General features: G+C 35.8%; 1 protein-coding gene across 1 annotated transcript in view; it reads right to left on the bottom strand.

Annotated features, from left to right (window-relative positions):
- EYS (eyes shut homolog) overlaps positions 1-24,431 on the bottom strand; it is a 1,828,849-nt gene that overhangs the window by 226,683 nt on the left and 1,577,735 nt on the right. Inside the window, 1 exon segment of the mRNA XM_047734324.1 lies at positions 4,561-4,669. Coding sequence (XP_047590280.1) covers positions 4,561-4,669 — 109 coding nt within the window.

Raw genomic sequence — 24,431 nt, 5'->3', positions numbered from 1 at the left:
AGCTCGAAAAACTTTTATTAAAGAAGTAGAAAGATCTCAAATCAACAATGTAACTTTACACCTCATGGAGCTAGACAAAGAAGAGTCAACTAAGTTCAATGTTAGCAGAAAGACTAAAATTATACAAAAACTAGAATGGAAATACAATAGGGAACAGGAACACATTAAAAAAAATCAGTAAAACTAAAGGTCATTTTCTGAAAAGATCAAAATCGACTAACCTTTAGCTACAATAATTTAAAAAAAGAGAGGAGATTCAAATGAAATCAGAAATGAAAGATGACATTACAACTGATGCCACAGAAATAAAAAGGATTATGAGATAACTATGAGCAATTGCATAACAACAAACTGGATAACCCTGAAGAAGTGGATCAATTCCCAGAAACATACAGCTTACCAAGAGGGAATTATGAATAAATCAAAAATCTGAACAGATGAATAAGAAGAGAATGAATCTGTAATCAAAAACCTCTCAACAAACAAAAGCCAAGTAACAGATGGCTTCAGAGGAGAATTCTACAAAATATTTAAAAAAGAATTAATAACAATCCTTCTCAAGCTCTTCCAGAAAACTGAAGAGGAGGGAATACTCCAAGATCATTCTTTGAGCCCAGCATCTTCCTGATACTAAAGACACAAAAAGACATTACAAGAAAAAAATTCTGCAAGCTCATATACCTGATGAATAAAGATGCAAATCTTCAGTAAAACACTGGCAAACCAAACTTAAGAGCACATTTAATTATGAGAATTATATATCCTGACCAAGTGGAATTTATCCCTGTAATGCAAGGATGGTTCAACATAAAAAATTAATCAATGTGATGCACCACATTAACAGAACAAAGGATAAGGATCACACAATCAACAGATACAGAAAAAGCATTTAATAAAATTCAACATTATTTTATTATAAAAAGACTCAAACTAGGAATAAAAGGAAATTACTTTACATAATAAAGGCCATATATGATAAGCCTATAGCTGATACCATACTCAATGGTGAAAACCTGAAAACTTTTTCTCTAAGATCAGGCAGAAAACAAGTGTGCCAATTCTTAAAACTCCTATTCAACATAGTACTGGAAGTCCTAGCAGAACAATTAGGCAGAAAAAAGAAATAAAAGGAAATAATCTCTGTAGATGACATGATGATATATACAGAAAACCCTAAAGAGTCCACAAAAAATTAAAACTAATAAATGAATTTAGCAAAGTTGCAGGATACAAAATCAACATCAAAAATCAGTGCGCTTCTATATACTTAAAATGAACAATCTGGAAAGCAATTAAGAAAACAATCCCATTCACTTAGCATCAGAAAGAGTAATATTCTTAGGAATAAAGTTAACCAAGGAGATGAATGACTTATACACTGAAAATTATAAAACATTGCTGAAAGAAATTAAAGAAGACACAAAAAACTGGAAAAACTTCCTGTGTTCATGGATTGGAAGACTTAATATTATTAAAAGTTTATATTACCTAAGGGATTTACAGATTTAATACAATCCTTATCAAACTTCCAATGGTATTTTTTGAATAGAAAAAAATCATCCTTAAATTCGTATGGAATCACAAAGGACCCCAAATAGCCAAAGCAATATTGAGAAAGGAAAACCTGGACACATGACACTTCCTGGCTTGAAAGCACATTACAAAGACACAGTAATCAAAACAAAGATGGCTTTGGCATAGAGACAGACATATATACAAACAGAACAGAGCAGAGAAACCAGAAATACACTTGTGCGTCTATGATCAAATGATTGTTGACAAGGTGCCACAACTATACAATGAGGAAAGCATTGTCACTTCAACAAATAGTTTTGGGAAAACTGGATACCAACATGGAAAAGAATGAAGTTGGACCATTACACTATACACAAAAATCAACTCAAAATTGATTAAAGACTTACAAATCAGACTTGAAACTATACAAATTGAAGAAGAAAACATAGGGGAAGATCTTCATAACATTAGTTTTGGCAATGATTTCTTGGATACAGCACCAAAACCACAGGCAACAAAAGCAAAAAAAGACAAGGGGTGCTATGTCAAATGAAAAGGCTTTTGCACAGCAAAGGAAATGATCAATGAAATGAAAAGGCAGTCTACAGAATAGGAGAAAATATTTACAAACCAATATCTGACACAGGGTTAATATAAAAAATATATATGGAATTCTTTTTTTTTAAAGATTTATTTATTTATTTGACAGATAGAAATCACAAGGAGGCAGAGAGGCAGGCAGAGAAAGAGGAGGAAGCAGGCTTCCCGCTGAGCAGAGAGCCTGATGCATGGCTCGATCCCAGGACCCCGAGATCATGACCTGAGCCGAAGGCAGAGGCTTTAACCCACTGAGCCACCCAGGCGCCCCCAAAATATGTAAGGAATTCTTATGCCTCAATAGCAAAAACAAATAAGCTGACTAAAAAACTGGCAAAGGACTCGAAAAGACATTTTTCCAAGACACAGAAATAAACAAAAGATATATAATAAAGATGTTTAACATCACTAGTCATCAAGGAAATGCAAATCAAAGTCATAATGAAATACCACCTCACATTTGTTAGGGTAGCCATTATAAAAAAACAACAACAGCGAATATCAAATGTTGACAAAGATGTGAAGAAACAGAAACCTTTGTGCACTGTTGGTGGGAATGTAAAATTGTGTGTTAGCTATGTACCACGGTATGAAGCTTCCTCAAAAAATTAAAAATGTACATATTATATGATCCCAAAATTCCACTAATGAGTATTTATTGAAAAGAGCTGAAAAGAGGATCTTTTTTTTAATGTGTGTGTTTTTTACAGAAGCTTTTATTTAAATTATAGTTAACACGGTGTAATGTTAGTTTCAGGTGTATAATTTAGTGATTCAACACTTGCATACCACACCTGGTCCTCATCAAGGGTGCCCTCCTTCATCCCTAATAGCGATTTCACCCATCCCTCCACCTACCCACACCGCTGAGGTCACCCTTAGTTTGTTCTCTTTGATGAAGAGTTTGTTTCTCGGTTTGCTTCTCTCCCCCCCCCCCCCCATGCTCCTTTGTCTGTAGCATATTGTATGTTATTCATGAAAAAATATGGAACTTTCAATATAAAAATGGATGACTATAGGGAATAGGTAGAGACAAAATCACATTAACTGCTTTATGCTAGATTTTTTTCTCCAAAACTATGGGTGTTTCACAGATTTTCCACCATTTGAATAGTCTGTGCCTTGAATATAAATATTTTGGCCATCTTGGACTCTAGCATGACTTTTTTTAAACTGACATGAGTTAATACACAGTGTTCTGTTAGATTCAGGTTTACGGTGTAATGATTCAACAATCCTATACACTACTAAGTGCTCAGCACAGTATGTGTATTCTTAATCCCCTTCACCTGTTTTACTCATCCCCTCACCTGCCTCCCCTTTGGCAACATCAAGTTCATTCTTTGTATTTAAGAGTCTGTTTTTTTTTTTTTTTAATTTCTTCAAAACGAAAACCAATTTTATTCCTACCTTAACAATCCACTTGACAGTTTTCACTCTGCTTGAGCAGAAAATGAAATAAAGTGTACTATAAAGGAACAACAACAACAAAAAACCATGTTGGGAATCAGAAAATCTGGAATCAAGTCTCCTTCATTATCACTATGAAATTTTGGACATTAGATACTCAGTTTTATCAGATACGACCTTATAAAAGAGATATTCATTCTTACTTTAGAGGGTTCGTGTCACGATCAGATGAGATGAGATAAAATACATGGTCATAATTTGGAAAATGTAATGTGCTTATGCAAATGTTAGCTATTCTTATGTGTTTCTTTAGGATGCTTGTATACACTCAATAAGAGAAAAAAACTACATAGAAAAAATGGAAATAAAATGAGATTTCCAGTTCATTAGGGCCCTACACACTGCCAGCTCTAATGTGCACCAAAATTAGCACTTTGGAGCTCTAATTATACAGATTAACTCTCCATGATGATCAAATGAACCAGGAATGCTTTATCTTAAATGTATTTCTATAAAGTCATACTAAGAAGCATGTAACCAACCACATCATTAAAATTAAAAGAATTCAGCAAATTGCTTGGTCTCTGGAGGGACAAATATCCTCTTCACTTTCAATTTTCTTCATTCGATATTTCTAGGAAAAATTCCCTGAGAAGAGACTTTTTAATAGCACAGTATAAGCACTACCATATCCTATAAAAATGGAAGTTTTAAGCACTATTTTGTAACTTGCTAATTCTTCTCCATTCCTATGCTGTTTTTCTTAATCAAGCACAACATATTATATGCAAAGTGTGAGAGGAAAATCAATTTCTTGATAAATTTAATGCAACTTTTATAGCGACAGGCAGTATTAAATATATTTAATTGTACCTAAAGTATCAGAGATGAATATTCTGGTGTTTTGTTGAGAGCTTTTACAAGGAATCTGTTCAATAAAGAAATATGGTTAGTGTTTAGTAACTTAAAAAGAAATACTTATTTCAGATATTGAGGGCACACTTAGTAATGTTTAGAATTGGATATCTGCATAACTACCTGAGAGACATGGGGTATCTCTGTGTCTTGCTTCTGTATTGGAGGTTTTCCATCTGCAGTCATTTCAATCATGCAAGCAACCTGAGGGCTGCCAACGGGGATTGTGTAGCTAGAAATAAAACAGAAGAGGCCATTATTCTATGTGTTACTGGCAAGAACAGGGTAACTTCGCACATGGATGGTAAGTACTTCTTCAACGACAGAGGTACTTTGTGGATCATAATAGTCCTGAAATATGGCCCCAGCCAAGTGTGAACATTTTAGGATAGATAAAGATATATTTCTTTTCTAACACTGAAATTTTATTTTCCTTCTCTCTTTCTGTCTCTACATCAGGACTGGAAATGCTTTCAGAAATTTAAACCCCTACAAAACAAAGAGAGCTTTTCTGTATAAGTAGGTAATAATAAATTTTTAGTGTTAACTGTGGTCGACATATGGTCTCACTCATGTAGGGAGACTGCTGGACAAGTAGCAACAATGTTAAATGATGCTAAACTGCCTAGGTAGAAATTTCCCCTCCCTGGCCTACAGGGGAAATAGAAATGGAATAAGAAATGAAAGGCTGCATACCCCTGAGCAGTGAGATTACACAGTGATACAGTTATCAGAACTCAGAAAGCATGCTGCTAATGTACTAGCTGGTACTGTGTCTCAGAGATAAAGAAAAGTGTAAGGTTAAGGGAATTTGTAGAATGAATAGTGGAAATGACCAATACACAACTGAAAATTTATCACAGTTTATAGAGTGATGCAATCAGATGAAAAGGTATACATGCTAAAGTACTTGGCATAAAATTAGATAGAATTTTAAAAGACAATTCAAATGATATTACCCTGTCACTTGCCATATGTAACAATAGTAACTTGTACGATTATGAAGTCCATTCCACAGAGATATTAGAAGTACATTCATATTCCATTCCACAGAGATATTAGAAGTACATTCACTAATATTCAAAGTGGCTCTTTGCATACTGAAAACATGAATGATTTTAATGCTTTCACTTTTAAAATGCTTTCACTTATTTATATTTGCTACATTTTAGACAATGAACACACCTAATTTTTATTTTTAATTTTGACCAACTCCCCCAGTTTGCACATGACTGAGAGCTTTTCCAGGATGCAGGACCTCTTGGGGCTAAAACTAGGTAAGTGCTAAGCAAACCAGGATCAGTTGGTAAATCTACTTTTAAAAGAAAAAGTCAGTTTTGTTAAAAATCATTGGTTAAATAATTTATCAGTATTTTTTTCTTAAAATTAACTTTGGAGTCTAAGTTGAATGGGAAATACAAACCAGAATTTCCTTCTTCCCTTCCTTGCTTCAAAACAGACAGCTGGTTTCCTCTTCCCCCTTACCTAGAAATACAAATCTGATATGGTCCTTTTAATACATCATTCTGCTACTTTTTTTTGGCTTCTGCTCTAGTTTACCAAAGGCACTTCGAATTTTGATCAAGAGCACTGTTGAAAATTCTTCAGTTCTAGGAATGACCTCTAGAGCATCCCATTTATGTGAATTACATATTATAGGGATATAGGAAGCACATTTGTCATTATAGTTGGTATGTGCAGATAGATCTGTATGGATGCTTTATACTGGAGATAGAGGAGATACTTCTCAGGGAATGCACATGTCCTTATTAAGAAATAGTAAGATCTCTTTTTGTTTCATTCAGTGCTTGTTAAAAATCTAACCATGAACTGCAGTCTTATAGAAGGAAGCCACTCTACTCTATTTGCTTCCTTTTACCTCCTTTATTTCTTCCCCAGACCCTTCCACCAAATGGTTGATTCTATTGTCAGCTTGGTCTACGCACTATTTTGGAAATTGATACTCTAATTCTACCAGAGATTTTTCTACATGTAGATTATTATCCTTTTCATTTTTATAATCTCATATTTGTTTATAGACCAAATTGTGCGATAAGGAATGAAAAAATGCTCTATAAACAAATTAGACATTATGCTACATAAATCATTTGAGGAGAAATCTAAGTACATATCCCTTATGCCTCTCAAGTATTGCTGAGGCCAGCCAAGTCTAATGATTTAAAGACTTGAGGATCATATTTTGAGATAATCCATTGACTGGCTGAGTGATCTTAGGCAAACCACTTAACCTTTCTTCCCTAAAGTGTGATTATCCACAGAAGGGAGATAATCATTCTTGGCTCATAAATGGTTAGTGAGAATCACATTATTTAATGTACATAAATCATTCAGTGCTAATATTAAAATCCAAAGTTAAAGCAATTATTTGCTGACTGGACAGGGATCTCTAAAGAGATTTTTATGAAAATAAATTACACAGTCAAGTTGAAGTGTTCATCTACTTCTACTAATATTGCTTATAATGGGATTCAAAATCAAATACTTAGGTTGCATTATTTTAAAAACTAAACTCTGACAAAACAGACATTTTTTCCCCCAGTGTCCTTAACATTCTTATTCTTTATATTTATAGTCTTTAGATATGCTAAACAATTTGGCAGAGGCTTCTGACTAGGAAAAGACAATTTATTTTTAAAGTTTTAGAAGATACTGCTCAAACTGGAAGTTCAGGGTATCCATAACCAAGTGAAAGGTTGTAAAAATGTAAACAGTGGGGAGTGGATTGTTCAATCAAGTACTTTTATGTAATTGAATACTACCCAGCTCTTAAATAGAAGTTGCAGAATATTAATTAATGGTATGGAAAGATATTTGTACAGACTAGAAAAAGAGAAAAGGACAATTTGAGTGATACATCATTTTTATAAAAAGCATGCATAGAGATAATAACAGGTTGACTTTCACTAATATTAACAGTGGCTATCTCTGCATGCTGAGAATGCAGATGCCTTTTAATTTGTTTTTTTTTTTTCGCTTATTCGTATTTTCCATATTTTGTACATGGAACATAAGATAATTTTAAGTTCCACCTTGTAAAAGAAAAATTCAGTTTTATAAAAAACAAATTCCATTTTTCTTTAGAAAAATGTAAAAATAATTTAATGATATTTCTGGTTTCCTCGATTCCATGTTTTATTTCCAGGTAGACTACCTTCTTGCTAGGTACGGTGACCCTTGAACAACACAGAGGTTAGAGATACCCCTCTCCCCGCCGGAGGCTGAAACTTGACTAATAGCTTTCTTTGCTAGAAGTCTTACCATTAACATAAACAGTCAGTTATACATATTTTATGTTATATGTGTTATATACTATATTCTTACAATAAACTAAGCTAGAGAAAAGAAAATGTTATCAAGAAAATCATAAGGAAAGAAAATAATATTTATAGTACTTTACTGTACTTGTCAAAAAATATCTGCAAAGTGGATTTGAAATCCACACATTTGAAATCCATGTTGTTTCAGGGTCATCTGCATTGCTTTCTAACAGCCTCTGAAATTTTTGCTTCTAGACATCTTGTGGAAGCCTATTAAACTGTTACCTAAATTTCTTTTTTTTTAATTTTAATTTTAATTTTTTTTTTTAAAGATTTTATTTATTTATTTGACAGAGAGAGATCACAAGTAGACAGAGAGGCAGGCGGAGAGAGAGAGAGAGAGGGAAGCAGGCTCCCTGCCGAGCAGAGAGCCCGATGCGGGACTCGATCCCAGGACCCTAAGATCATGACCTGAGCCAAAGGCAGCGGCTTAACCCACTGAGCCACTCAGGCGCCCCTAATTTTAATTTTTTTAAGAGATTTTATTTATTCATTTGAGATAAGAAGAGACAGCGACAGAGAGAGCACCAGCAGGGGGAGAGGGAGAAGCAGAATCCCCATGGAGCTGGGCTCCATCCCAGGACCTGAAGATCAAGACAGAAGCCAAAGGCAGAGGTTAACTACCCGAGCCACCCAGGCTCTGTTGTCTAAATTTCTTAATCTTGTTTTCACTTTTAAAGAATTTACTTTTATTTATTTGTCACAGAGGCAGACAGAGAAAGAGAGAGAGAGAGACCGAGAGACAGAGAGAGCACAAGCAGGGGGAATGGGAGGTAGAGGAAGAAGCAGGCTCCCCGCTAAGCAAGAAGCCCAATGCGGGACTTGAACCCAGAACCCTGAGATCATGACCTGAGCTGAGGCAGAGGCTTAACTGATTGAGCCACCCAGGTGTCCCTTGTTTTCACTTTATTAAAATGCTTTCTTAATTTCTCTATCCTGTATTCTTCCTAGGCACCAATTTTTTTCTTCAGCAGTCTCCAGGATCATTTATTCTGTCTATTGAGTTTTAAATTTCAGTGAATATGATCTTTTATTCCCGAGATTTGGAATCTTTTTCATAATTTTTTATTTAATTTGTGCCTATTCTTCTTTTATAATTTCTCCTTTAAAATGAACTATTCCTTCACTAATGCTTTCTAGCATCCTAGAAATAAACTTTTTGTCAGACTTCTCCATAAGAAGGATTTTATCTAGAGTGATTCATATTCCACTTGCTGATTTGCTTGGTTCCTTTCTCAATTTTACCGTGTGTTCTGATATTGTGTAGTGCAGGCTCATTTTCAGTGAGAAGTATTTTTATTTTTCTCTTTTTCCCCACTTCCATTCTCCTTGTGCCTCTTCTGCTGTACCCAAGTCTGATTGCCTAATGGGAACCCCACTGATCTTCCGAGGATCTAAACCCAGATCTCGGATAATGTGTATTTCACAGTTCTGTCCTATAGCGATTTGAAGGTATTCACAGGTTCATTCAGAGCTGAAAAGATTGCTTGGTACAGTTTTGCTCATGATGTTTTGGTTGCATTCTGTTTTCTTCCTAGGGTGACAGTTGGCTAAAAATCAGAATCCCAGGTGATAGTCTCTTTTTCTCCGCATGCAGACAGATGGATAGATAGATAGGTAGACACAGATATCACATATATACTTGAATGAGTAGTTTTAGCTCCTTTATGGGAGCTGAGCTTCCCTGTTTTTAGACCTAGACAGAGCAGTATTAGCTCTTGTTGCTTCGCATTTTTGTCTGTTTCTTGTCTGGCGGGATGTTTATTTTGCTTTTAACTGTGCCTTTATATTTTCAGTTGTGTATTTTTAAATTTTCTATCTTATTTTTTTTTTAAAGATTTTATTTATTTATTTGACAGAGAGAGATCACAAGCAGGCAGAGAGGCAGGCAGAGAGAGAGGAGGAAGCAGGCTCCCTGCCGAGCAGAGAGCCCGATGCGGGGCTCGAGCCCAGGACCCTGAGATCATGACCTGAGCCGAAGGCAGCGGCTTAACCCACTGAGCCACCCAGGCGCCCCTAAATTTTCTATCTTATTGCTATGTGTTTGACATTAAGGAAGAGAGTCCAAGTGTGAAGTTAGATTCATCTTGACTAGAAGTCTATTTTTTTACAATAAGAAAAGACATCAATAAAGATCAATTTGAGTCCCTTATTTTTTGAAGGCCATGTAAATAGAAAGTTATCTTTAATCTGCGAAGGACAAAATGAAGAAAAATAAGCCATTTGCAGGTTCCTTTATAATTTTGCTTTAAATTTGGAGGGACTAATTTCTTTGGCTTTGTCCATATCAGGTTGTGTGTGTGTGTGTGTGTGTGTGTGTGTGTGTGAGCGCGCACATGCACGCTAAAGGCATTTCAATGTATCTGTTTCACAATTTGTTTTTCAGGGGCACATTTCAAAAGCACATAAGTAAAGTTGTTTGCTTTCCTTCCAGAGAGAAATAGGAAGTATGGACTTTTTTTCTTCTCTAAGGTACCTATGTTTGATTTGTCAAATCTGGGAGTTGTATGAGTCACTGGCATTACACCATAATGAAATTAAATGCTTTAAAAGGCCCTTGTAGTGCCATGCTGAAGGCTCACAAAACATAGCTCATGCATAATTGCAGTAGCTCTCGAATTCTGAAGGCATGATATAGAAGTAACACAACCGAACAGCACCAAATGCTTCTAGGGAATATTGCAAAATTGATGGTAATACTGAATGCTTCCATAGGTGCAAAATATGTTCTTTCCTCTTCTCACTAGGTTTGGCTATTAACCAGCAATGATCTAGCTTGTCTATTTGAAATTCTGTACATGATTAACTCTGCTAGTAAGTTTCTTTCTTTCTTTACTTAAATAAGACTTTAAAAATGAATGTAAAAGAATGCATTCTTTATATGGATAACTTGTAATGTAGATAGTAGTTAAATGAATCTCCAAATTAATAACTATTCTGACCGATAATAACCAGCCTTAATGTTCACCAGATGTAAGTATTGCTCTGAAGTGAATGGATAGTATTTACATTAGGCTCTAGCTTGGAACTTCTTTTAAAAGAATCTTTCAGGCTAGACTTAGGAGTGAGAGAGCTTAATGTCAATTGTTAACCCCTATGATCTCCGTATCCAGCCCAAGGTTTCAGTTGAGTTGTGAGAGTTGGCGCTGCATAAGAATTGCTGAGATGGGAGACTCCTACAGCAGATGGCAGTAAAGGTACATGGCAGAGATGGAGGCACTGAAAGGCATCTGGTCCCCACAGATAGGATCTAATTGATAGTGTGATTGTTTTAGCTCCCTGTTTGCAACAGGAAAACATGGGAAAATATATTTAAAAGATTATACATCAGGCAGTATGGATGAAACTGTCCAGAGACCTACAGCTTTCCTTACCAGTTCATGTATCTAATATGATTGTCACGGCTGTGTGAGCAAATTTAAGAAGATGCTGTTTAAGAGTATGATGGTTTCATACAGCTCTATCAACACAGCCATACTGTTTGAGGCTGTCAGTGTGACTCAGCATAATCTATATGTTAAAAGAGTATAAACAAAAGATCAGGCACAAAAATCACTGTTAGGCCCTTTGTCAAACAAAAGCAGTATAAACCCGCCAAAAGCATCTTGAAGGATCCCTTTTTATTTAGAGCACCAAAGAGCTGGCCAGGCTGGCCAGGCAAACAGCTTGAACAAGGAAAACTGCATGACCTCTGATGGGTGGCTGTCAATGAGGTCTTTGTGTCCCTAGATGATTGTCATGAGATGGTCACTGGCTTTAGGTTATTTTCTTTAGCCTTTCCTCTGACTGGCAGATAGCCCAAATATCTTAATAATCAATTACCATGAAAACCAAGCCATTATCCTGTGAAGCACTGATATTAAAGAAAGTCTGCAATGATGCCTGAAGACCGCTAAAGCAGGAACTTCATTTACACCCTTGATTAACCAGAGCAGTTGTCAAGGGAACATCCAACCAGCTGTCATGAGATATCACAGATATCCCAAAAACTGTGATTTTACTTCTGACTACATTATCCAATTCATGCGCAATGGGACAGACAGCATAATCTACAGATTTCATGGTCTCCTGATAGCATCTGTAAAAGTATAGGTGGCCAGAATTCCCTTGTTTTCTTTATCCCGTAGAAACATTCACAAAATGACTATTACAATTATACAAATTGTAATCTGCATCCAGAAATGTTGTGTTTTTTGACCTGACAACCTCTCTGAATGCAATGATAAGAAGCTTCAGTGGTGTGCTGGAGAAGGCTAGCTATGACTCAGGAGAGCTGGTTTTGTGCATTCCTTCTCAATTCCACATCTGTGAATTCATGTTGGTAGCTTGAAATTGGCCACAGTGGGAGTATTTATGCCTGGGAATTGGCAAAAGCTACAAATCAATCAATCCCTATCCTTCCCTTTTCTGTCTAAGATGTGGTTGTAAAACACCAGCACACGACTGAGATTCTTGAGTATTTCTTAGTAGGATTTAAGCACTCACTTAGAACAAGGGCATTAACTTGCAAAGCTTAGCTTCACTGTTGGCATTTAATGTGGAATTTCAGTAGGAAATCTTTATTCATACTCTATTAGTTCACAGCTCTAGGTTGAATCAATTTACTCTAATGATAAATGGGGGTTTCAAGACTATTACCCCTAAAACCTACACACATATGCAGTTCACAAATACCAGGTAGTGTTTAGTTTTACCCTTCAAGTCTAATACTTATTGGCTCAGTTTATTTGTTTTTAGCAATCTTGGGGTGTATTTGTATCCAGTCCAAGGAGTAAACAATCAAACCTCAGGAGTTGAAAATATCGATACCTGATCCTTTCTTTCCTCTTCAACACCTAATACCACATACACATATATTTTGAGGCACTAAAGTTTCCCATGTTGAAATAGCATTTGAAAAAAATCAATTGGATAATAGATTATTTTACCAAATTTGAACAAAAAACAAATCTGAGGAAATGGGCATGTGGAGAGATTAATTTTTGTTAGGTGATGAGTGAAGCAAAAGGCAAGTTTTCCTCAGGAGAAAGTCTTGTGCATCCCTGTCATTTTTTTACAAGTGTTACAGTGAGTGATGCCTGATTCTTATAAAATTGTCTTATGTGAACAATAAATTTATAGTTTTCCCATCTTCTGACTACTATAGTTCTTGCATTATTATTATTATTTATAGCACATGATTGATTTTCCTGGCTGTGTATTTTAACCGAGATTTATTTTACAAAATATTATTTTAATGTTAAAATATTTATATTTATCATGTTTAATCCAAATAATTAATAATTATAGCTTTTATTAAAAATATAAAGAGAGAGAAGATTAATAGGGATGCAAAGGATTTAAATTTCAGAAGCACTTTCTGAACCAAAGTTGTAAATATTCTTATCAGTCTAAGTGTAAAAAGGCTGTAGGGTGATCCAGTGAACCGTGCCTCAGGATCAATACCTCTTTGGTTTCATATTTCTTTGTCAGCTAGCATACCATCTAAGTGTCCCTTGTCTCAGCTTATTCAATTTTCTCTGGGCAAGTACATCTAGTTCTCATGCTTACATATAATTTTTTCTTTATGGTTTCTAAAGTTTTAATGTATGCCACTTTCCCCTCTAATTGTCCTTCTCATATACCTTTGCCAACCATGGCTTCCCCATCTTCAAAACTTCTGATATGGGGAGTAGAAAAGTACAGTTCTTACCCCAAGCAAACTTTCAATTTGGAGGTAACCAGACAAGTAAAATTTTAGAAATTCAACCAATCTAAAAATAGATGGAATTGATGAATATATGTAATCTAGGTTTAGCGCTTGAAAGAAGCATTACCAGCCCTTCCTCAATTTTGGGTCTACTCCCATGAAAGCACTCCTAATTTAAAGACTGAGAACAGTTTAATTGAATAAATGATCACGATGATGAAAAAAATGCTTTGTTTTTCACCCTTACAATAGAGACAACGTATTTCTGGAGTTATTTCTGATAAGAAAAATAATTACGTTAAGCTTTTGGAAATTTTCCAGAAGACGGTGTGTGCAATACTCCAAGTAGATCAAAATCCACATCATTTCATGTGCTGAGTAAAATTGCTGATAGTTAGAAATGGTTGAAAATTTTATAGTGCTTGATACAAATAGAAAACTAAATTACTGTAAGGCCTGTAAGTTCAAAATGACAAAGAAATTTAATAAGCTCTAAATCTATGACTGGAGTTAATTTTATTTATCTAATCTTGATCCAAAATGATTTAAGGTCATTTATTTTTAAACTCTAATGTCTTATTTTATCTTAAAACATGTACATTTGTTCATTCCAAAATTTGTTCATTATTCTCTTATAGGACTCAGTCTAAGGTAATTTTTTAAAAAGGATTTAATTAATTTATTTATTTGACAGAGACAGAGGGAGAGACAGCGAGAGAGGCAACACAAGCGGGGGGTTGGGGTGGGAGAGGAAGAAGAAGGCTTTCGCTGAGCAGGGAGCCAGATGTGGGGCTCGATCCCAGGACCCTGGGATCATGACCTGAGCTGAAGGCAGATGCTTAATGACTGAGCCACCCAGGCACCCCAAGGTAATTTTTTTTTTCCTAAAGATTTTATTTATTTATTTGAAGACAAAGATCACAAGTAGGCAGAGAGTCAGGCAGAGAGAGGAGGAAGCAGGCTCCTGGCTGAGCAGGGAGCCTGATGCCGGGCTCGATCCCAGGACCTGGGATCATGACCTGAGCCAAAGGCAGAGGCTTTAACCCACTGAGCCACCCAGGCGCCCCCCCCCAAGGTAATTTTTAATGTAAGATAAAATAGCAAGGAATAGAAGACAAAGGGAACATTTGTATAGGGAAATTAAAGCATAAATGAAATTTGTGTTCAGGAAAATTATCTTAAATCCAACTTAAAACGGATCTATTCATTCAATAGACCAATGAATGAAACCTTATTATGTAAGAAACTGGTAGGTGATGGGGAGATGGAGGTAGAGAAAGTTGTTTTCACAGAGGATAGAGAGGAAAGGCACTGTCATTCTCTGAGAGGTCAATTTTCACTGAAACCAGAGGTACTGGGGCCAGCACACCAGTACTGGAGTGTAGGTTAGTGTTAATGAGAGCTGACAGATTCGTGCTGTGTGTTCAAGGCTCACTGAAACCCAGTTAACAAGTATTGTGGGAAGATTTTACTCAGAGATAAAAACTGGGACCTTCTCACTACCAGCTCATGAGGCAAAAATGAAAGCAGGGAGTTCAAAGAGTGCCTAACTTTGCTGATTACAGGAAACAAACAAAAAGGGAAATATTTTTTTTTCTCATCTTTAGCTTTTTTTGCTTTTCTTTGTTGAGTCCCGGTCCAGGATGTGGTGCTTTTTATCTTATATCTATTCTAAGCAATACTTGACCAATAAGGACACACTGGAATACTTCCTTTCAAAGTGATAGAGACCTTCATAGGGTATACATTGTTATCATTAGCAATGGTTTCTTATAATGGCGTTTAATGGAATAATTTGCTTTATTTAGTAAACATTTATGTGGCATTTATTATGGACCAAGCATCATTTTCCTCTCCCCAAGTATTTTACTTTTACTTTTTTTTTTTTTTTTTAAGTAAGCTCTTTGTCCAGCGTGGGGCTTGAACTCAAGATCTGAAGATCAGGAGTTGCCTGCTCTATGGATTAAGCCAGCCAGGCGTTCCTCCCCAAGTGCTTTAAAATATTGAACATCGGGGCGCCTGGGTGGCTCAGTGGGTTGGGCTGCTGCCTTCGGCTCAGGTCATGATCCCAGGTCCTGGGTTCGGGCCCCACATCGGGCTTTCTGCTCAGCAGGGAGCCTGCTTCCTCCTCTCTCTCTGCCTGCCTCTCTGCCTACTTGTGATTTCTCTCTGTCAAATAAATAAATAAAATCTTAAAAAAAAATAAAATATTGAACATCATCTTTCCAATGAGTTAAGCAGAAACAGCCCCCCCCCCCCCACTTAAAGATTAGGAAATTGAGTACATGAGGTGTTAACTAACTATTCAAGTTTACACAGTCTCTAAGTGAGAGAGCTGGATTTTGATGTGAAGATGGAGGCAGAGATTGGAGTGAAATCAAGAAAAACAAACAATCCCAGCAGTGGCCCAAAGGTGGAAGAGGCAAGGAACAAATTTTCCCTCAAGTCCCTGGAAAGAAGGTGGTTTTACTGACACCATGACATCACAGTTCTGGACTCCAGAATATGAGAAAATAAATTTCTATTATTTTAAGCCACCAAGTTTATGGCAATTTGGTTATAGCTACAATAAGCACATATAAAGCAGATATTTAAAAATAAGAGGCAAGGATTTGAATATTAGCAGTGTTCAATTTTTAAAATGGAATTCAGACATAAATGAGATTAGAATGTGTATATATGAATTACAAGTGGACATCTTATTACGATATATAGATAATCTCAACGATTTGGGTTTAACAAATATCTCAGTTGTGGAGTGGTTATGAAGAAGATCAGAAAGCAATAGTGTATCTTTTTTTAAACATTTTCACAGTGTAGTTTGACAGGGAACACTGATATAATCAACATAAATCTATTATAAACATCTAAATCTAGTACCTGTGTTTATTGTAATTCAAACAGAGTAATAAAAACATTCTAACAGACCTCTGTAAAATGCAAAGGGGATTATGCTCATTAATTCACTAAACACTAAGGGTGAACACTGTCATAGGAGTAACTGGAAAAGAAATGGTAAAAAAAAAAATTCAGCAATTTCCATTCCTTTACTGTTGGTACTCTGAAATCTAAAAAAATTTCCCTTGATTTGTTTTTTATTACCTTTTGTGGGAAGGGATTTTTTGCTATGATAAAAAGAAAAATTAATATCCAAAGGTTATTATCAATTGCAGATGTTTTGTGACAACAACCAACGTAGTAAACATTTCCATTGTGGTTAACTTTAACTTTCAATCAGCTCAGAATCCAGTGTTCTATTCAGGAAAATAATACAAATTTTGAAATCACAACTTCTTTAGGCCAAAGAAAGTTCTTAATGGCTTGGTTATAAATGGGTTATAGATGGAGGAAGCTTGTTCTTGTCTTCAAAGACTTTCCTGGGAATCCAAGCAGTATGTCACACAGAAGTACCTCTATTACATTGTGAAATGTAAAGGGAAGAACAAAGAAGTGTCCAAAAACGAGTAAACCTTACCATCCTTGTTAAAGGATCTTAAATATTCTCTCTACCCAAAAGCATTTTCTGAATTGAGAAAGGGTTCTCATTGGTCTGTACATCAGCCAGAGCTTAGGATTCCCTGAAGTGACAGTTTTCAAAGAAAAAAAAAAAAGCATTAGATGTAATAGGAATATTAAAAAACACAAATGATTGTTTCACTCTGAATGATTATTTAAGTAGGGGGTTATAAGAATCAAGTTATTTTCCTTTCTAGCAGTTAGGAGAAAAAAAATAACCCCTGCCCCCTTTTCTTTCTTCATGGTCTTTTGGCAAAACATCATAATACAACACAGTTCTGTGCCCTTTTTACCAGCAGAGTAAAATAATTTAATAAATTTTATAAAGAAAACTTTCTGACATACAGTTAATAGCCGTATATTTGTAAATGCCAACATGGAACAGGGTAAACCATACTCAGAACCCAGGAATCTTAGTAGGGGGAAAGACTTGAGATGCACAGTCAGTTCTCCTACTTAAAGGAAGACACCTTTTAAAGGCTTTGTAAAGAATAAATTTCAACCTATGTTTGAATATTTCATTGAAAGAGAGCTCATTATGTCACAATGCCATTTCTTTATTAACAGGTTCTGCCACTGTTTGTATAAAAGTCATTCCTTGGGGTGCCTGGGTGACTCAATTGGGTAAGCATCTGCCTTTAGCTCAGGTCATGATCCCAGGGTCTTGAGATCTGGGATCAAGTCCCACATCAGGCTCTCTGCTCAGCGGGGAGCCTGCTTCTCCCCCTCTCTCTGCCTGCTGTTCCCCCTGCCTGTGTTCTCCATCAAATAAAATAAAATCTTAAAAAGAAAAAAAAAAAGCCATTCCGTGTGTGTGTGTGTGTGTGTGTGTGTGTTAGGTACCCTTTATTGAAGATTTTCTTAAACTAGGTACTGGGTTCAAAATCATACATGGATTATCTCAAGGCAGTGTTTCTCAACTGTTTTTTTTTTTTTAACCCCCTCCCCCCCCATTTATGCCTAGGGAACATTTGGCAATGTCTGGAGAAATCTTTGAAACAACTGGTGGAGGAGAATGCCATCGACATTTAGTAGGAAGAGGTCGACAATATTGCTAATAACAAATTCACAGGCCAGCCCCTGACAACAAAGTATCCAGCCCCAAATTATCAACAATGCCTATCTTGAGAAACTCTGATTTAAAGTAAAAACAGAGTGAATGTTCACTAGTTAAATAAATGGTAGATCTTGTTATAAAAACAAGAGGCAAGGGAACATTCTTTTCTATAATAAAACACCATTTTTTACAATGAAGGACTACAAAAAATTATTTTATAATATTTTATTCTTTATATGCACTATATTCACATGAATCAAGATTCAAAAGATATGCCAGGGTATATAGTCCAAAGCCTTTCTCCTGCCACATCCCTGGTCTAGCCAAGTCCCATCCAAGGAGGAACCAGTGTTACCAATTTCTTGTTTACTATCCAGATGTGCCCTATACATCTGTATGCATAGGCATGCACATGCACAGGTACACAGGTGTGAGTGTATGCGCCCACACACACACTCAGACATACAAATGCTTCTTTGCTTTGTGTTCTCCTTACTTAATCCATCTTGAGATAGTTTGTGTCCTACCATTACAGAAAGAGTTTCCACATTTCTTTTTAAGATGGTAGAGTATTTCATTGTATGGATTTCATTGTACTCTATGTAACCACTCCTCTTTCCTTGGATATTTAGGTTATTTCCATTTTTTTTCTGTTACAAACTTTGCTTACTTGCAGGGTAAAGTCCTACAGGTAGACTCATCAAAGAAGAGTTTGTATGTTTGTAATTTTTCTTGGATATTTTCCAATTACCCACCATGAAAGTTGTACCTGTTTCTATTTTGTAACTTTTTAAATTTGTTTTGTTTACACCTTATCAAAAACTTTCTAGGAATATATAAAAGGTGGGCACACCATATAGTATTTTGTTCCCATAATGTTCTCAGCAGTCAGGTATCCAGAATCTGCCTACAAGAGATTTTTTAAGTCCATTTTTAATTGTGGCAAAACATGTATTACATAAAGTATACCCATTTATTTTTTTTAATTTTAAAAAAAGATTTTATTTATTTATTTGACAGACAGAGATCACAAGCAGGCAGAGAAGCAGGCAGAGAGAGAGAGAGAGAGAGAGAGAGAGAGGAGGAAGCAGGCTCCCTGCTAAGCAGAGAGCCTGACGCGGGTCTCGATCCCAGGATCCTGGGATCATGACCTGAGCTGAAGGCAGAGGTTTTAACCCACTGAGCCACCCAGGTGCCCTACCCATTATTTTTAAGTGCAAAATCAGTGGCATTAAATATATTTACAATGTTGTGCAATGGTCACCACTATTTCCAAATTCTCTCATCACTCCAAATGGGAATTCTGTACTCATTAAACAATAATTCCCCATTCAGTCTTCCCCCAATAACCTCAAATCTAATTTCTGTGTCTATGAATTTGTCTATTATAGATATTTCATGTAGGTGGAATCATATAATATTTATTCTTTTGTATCTGGCTTATTTCTTCTTAGCATAAAGTTTTCAAGGTTCATCTATACTGTAACATGTATTAGAATTTCATTCCTTTTTAAGGCTGAGTAATATTCCAGTGTATAGACATTTTGTTTATCTATCTCTTGATGGATACATATATTGTTCCCAGCTTTTGGCTACTGTAACAATACTGCTATGAATACTGGAACACAAGAATCTGTTTCAGTCCCTGTTTTCAGTTCTTTTGAGCATATAACTAGGGGCAGAATTGCTGGGTCATATAGTAATACTATGTTTAACCTTTTAAGGAAACATCGAATTGTTCTCTGTAGTGACTAAACTATTTCACATTCCCACGAGCAATGTACTAGGGTTCCAATTTTTTTCACACCTTTGCCAACACTCGTTATTTTTCATTTTAAAAACAAAATTATAGCCATTGTAGTAGGCACAAAGTGGTATTTCTGTGGTCTTGATTTGCATTCTCCTAATGACTAATGATTTTGAGCATCTCTCCACCTACTGACCATCTATCTGTCTTCTTTGGAGAAATGTCTATTCAGGTCTTTTGCCTGTTTTACAATTGGGTTGTTTGTCTTTTTATTGTTCATTGTTCCTCCTCATACACTGAGTCAAAACCTTACTCAAATTAATTTTCACCAATTCATCATAAGCCTGCTTCCTTGAGAGAAGACAGAATCCTTTTACTCTAATACGAACACAGCTATTAAATTTGGTTTCCTGCCCAATTCTGGTATGACATATTTTACCTTTTCAGGAGGATTAAGATGAAGGTGAAAAGTATCAAGGATTTTATTTTCTAAAAGATTTCAGGTAAGTTGTTCAGGGGATAATTTTACCTCTGGATTTGAGAAAGAGTATTTGATTTGTAAATACATTCATAAGCAAGGAATGATAACTCTAATAAGGAGGATAATTATCACCTAAAATAGGTCAGAAATTCTTTTGCAAATATTTTTAAACAAATTATTCAAACCAAGGCAAAAAGCCTATGCAAATTGTCAAAATTTGTCTATTCAAATTCGCACTGAAAACATTTAGTAGGTTAATTTAATTACATTCAGATAGGTTAGATATGACTAATAAGATAATGAAATAAAGTCATTGGAAAAATTAGAAATTATAAGTTTTCTAGAACCCCGCAGATTATATTGATGTTTTATATATGTAATTCAATAACTAAAAAGTAATCTAGACACAAATGAGTTCAGAATATGTATATATATATATATATATATATATATATATATTTAAAGATTTTATTTATTTATTTGACAGACAGAGATCACAAGTAGGCAGAGAGGTAGACAGATAGAGAGAGAGGGGGAAGCAGGCTCCCTGCAGAGCACAGAGCCCGATGTGGGGCTCGATCCCAGGACACTGGGACCATGACCTGAGCCGAAGGCAGAGGCTTTAACCCACTGAGCCACCCAGGTGCCCCCAGAATATGTATATATTAAATTGAGTGGACTTATACTTTTAATATACACAGATAATCTAAATTCTTTGGTTTTAACAAATATTTAACTATTGAGTGGCTGAGAAAAAAAATCAGAAAACAATATCTTTCCTCTTGAACATTTTCACAGTACAACTTAATTTGTTAGGAACATTGATTTAATCAATACAAATTCAATGAAGTAAATGCAAGGAAAATGGTTCTAGATTCCTAATAGATTGTTATTGGTCAGGTCTGTATTTTGTAATGGTCTACAATAGGAGTGTACTGAAATTAAATGGTAGGCCAAATCCTGGGTCTATTAAGTGTTAAATCAAAAATAACAACAAAAATGTTGACGAGAAAATGACTGAGGGGAGTACAAAGTGATGATATGACCAACACTACTACTGCTGCTGGTACTAATTGCTAATAATTGATTAAGACTTACTAAATGCCAAGTACTAAGTGCTTTTATATACTACACATATTAACTCACAACAACCTCCAGAAATAGGCATTGCTATCTTACAGTTTCCATTTTACAGATAAGGGAATAGAACCATGTGATTTTAAGTGACTAACCCAACTTCACAAGGAGCAGATCCAGGATGTGGCCCCAAGTAACCTGGCTCTGAATCTGCACATGGGCCCCCAAATTTGTCTCTGCATTGGCATCTCCTAGGAGTCTTACAAAAATTACAATCCTCAGGTCACACCCCAACCAATAAACTCTCAATTTCTAAGGGTAGAACACAGGTATACGTATTTTTTTAAAGTTAGCCAGGTGATTCCAATGCACAAAGTTGGAAATCTTAGGTGGCCTTAAATTGTAGAGGTCAAAGAAACCAGAATTATCAAGTCAGAAAACCTACAACTGGGACATTAAGAAGGGAAATATTAAACATACAATGAATTGCAAGAAGTAATACATTGGCATTCTTATACCACTAAAAAAAAAAAAAAGAAAAAAAGAGCTTAAGCTGAAGCAAGATGATATTGGATATCCCAATTATTAATATTCTACCCACTAAGCAATATGAAGTAATGAGCATTTTAAAGAAAAACATGCCTGCTTTTTATTTATTTATTAAAATTATAATTTATTTATTTATTAAAACTATTTATTTATTTATTTATTAAAAATGGTATTATGTTCAGAAATAGGTGAAAGACAATTCAAAGCTTCTTAGCATACTCTGGATTTTAATGTATATTAAGAGTTCAAAGTTTAGGGGCACCTGGGTGGCTCAGTGGGTTAAAGCCTCTGCTTTCGGCTCGGGTCATGGTCCTGGGGTCCTGGGATCGAGCCTCGCATCGGGCTCTCTGCTCGGTGGGGAGCCTGCTTCCTCCTCTCTCTCTCTCTCTGCCTGCCTCTCTGTCTGCTTGTGGTCTGTCAAATAAATAAATAAAAATTAAAAAAAAAAAGAGTTCAAAGTTTATGATATTCTCTAAAGTTAAGTAGGCAAAAATCCTTATTCTAATATTTGAGATATAAAAAATTAATGTTTTATTGTACTTCCCCCCAATGGATTATACATACGAAACAAGAACATGTGTTGCATGGATTCCTACTGTACAAACTGAACACTTAGTTAAGAAAGGGAACATCAGCTGTAAATCAAACGTCTGTAAGATGATCATGTTTGTTTCACTTCTTATTGGGAACCTTATTTTGAATGCTCATTGTCATGGGCAATATGCACTGCAGAACTGTAAGAGACAGAGTAATGAAAGAACTAGAGGTCATGCATGAATGTATGAAACTGGGCAGATCACTTAACCTTCTGGAGCCTCAGTTGATTTATCTCAAGAATTGTCAGACTTCTACTGCAGAGGGCCAGGTAGCAATATTTTAAACTTTGCAGGCTACCTACAGTTTCTTACATATTCCTCTCCTTTCTCCTCCTCCTCCTTGCAAGCCTTTAAAAATGTGAAAACCATTCTTAGCTCATGGGCTGTATGAAAAGAGACTGTGACCAGATTGGCTCATGGTTTGTAGTTTGCCACCCGATTTAGATATTGCACTTCAAAAATGGCACAATCCAATGCACTGGTTCTCAGCCATGGGTGATTTTTGTCCTTTTTCAGGGAATGTTTGTCAATGTCTGGAGACATTTTTGGTGGTCACCTGGGGTGGGAGACAGGGCTGTGTTATGGACCCCCAGTGTATAGGGGTCAGAGATGCCGCTAAATGTTCTACAATGCACACCACAAGCTCTCACAGGACTTATCTAGCCCAAAGGGCCAACAGTGCCTAGTTTAAGAAGCTCTTGACTAAGGGCTCTTTTCTCTTAATTACAGTGGCAGCAAAGAGATTAAGTATATTTAGTCTTCCTTCATCCAGGATTGTGGTTAATTAATGTTTACTCAATCAGTAGACAGAGCTGCATAACAGTGCTGAAACAATTTAAACAAGCTGTACTGCCATGAAGAAAAGCCATAAAGATGAATCTGATAATCTCAAATCATGAAAGCCAAGTGCAGTTACAGTCTTAAAAATCTATGATTCACAGAGAGGAGAAGGGAACTGAGAAGGCAGTAACAGATATGGAATTGTGACATATCAAACATGTCCAGACCACTGAATGAGAAAACCAGAGCTAGACACTGCCAGTACTCTGACGATGGTTCTTTTCTGCCTAGAATATGTTTATTTTCACCTGTCTGTAAACTTGTGATGTATCTTCTATGAAATCAGGGTAAAGAATCATGTAAGAGAGACATAGCTGGATCACTGAAAATGTACAGGGCAAATTTGACACATTACTCCTGCCTATAAGAGGATAATGCTCAAATTGACACATCTAATTTTTTTCTTACTGTGTACTAATTGGATTTTCATGGCATTTTAAGTTTTTTTTAAATTTTCACTGTATTGCTTTTTAAAAAAATGTTAAATTTTCACCTCTTTAAATTCTACCAAATTTAACATTACATAATAAATGTGATTATTAGGAAGCCTGATTATAAATTCTCAGAAATTCACTCTAACATAGCCTATTAAAATGGGATTCTAGGCTCACCTCTGAAGTTTGGGTTTGGATAGCTCTACCTGTGCGCTTGTTGAAGACCTTAGTTTGTGTTAGCAATAAAGAACAGTGTCACATGTCTGAAAAGAGTCTGAACTAGAATTCTGATTTCTACTTGTTATTTCTGTAATAACCAAACAAGGAATCTTTTTTTTTTTTAAAGATTTTATTTATTTATTTGACAGAGAGAAATCACAAGTAAGCAGAGAGGCAGGCAGAGAGAGAGGAGGAAGCAGGCTCCCTGCTGAGCAGAAAGCCCGATGTGGGGCTCGAACCCAGGACCTGGGATCATGACCTGAGCCGAAGGCAGTGGCTTAACCCACTGAGCCACCCAGGCGCTCCAAACAAGGAATCTTTTAAGAGATCTTATACAGCAAATTATGTTGTATAACACAATAAAATAACAACTTAGATCTATCTGGTGAGGTATGCTTGTTGCTTTTCTTTTATTCTAGATGATATATCTGTTAAATGTGATAGAGCTGGG

The sequence above is a fragment of the Lutra lutra genome, chromosome 6 (genome assembly GCF_902655055.1).
Source record: "Lutra lutra chromosome 6, mLutLut1.2, whole genome shotgun sequence".
Classification (NCBI taxonomy): domain Eukaryota; kingdom Metazoa; phylum Chordata; class Mammalia; order Carnivora; family Mustelidae; genus Lutra; species Lutra lutra.
This window is presented reverse-complemented; position numbering and strand designations above follow the sequence as displayed.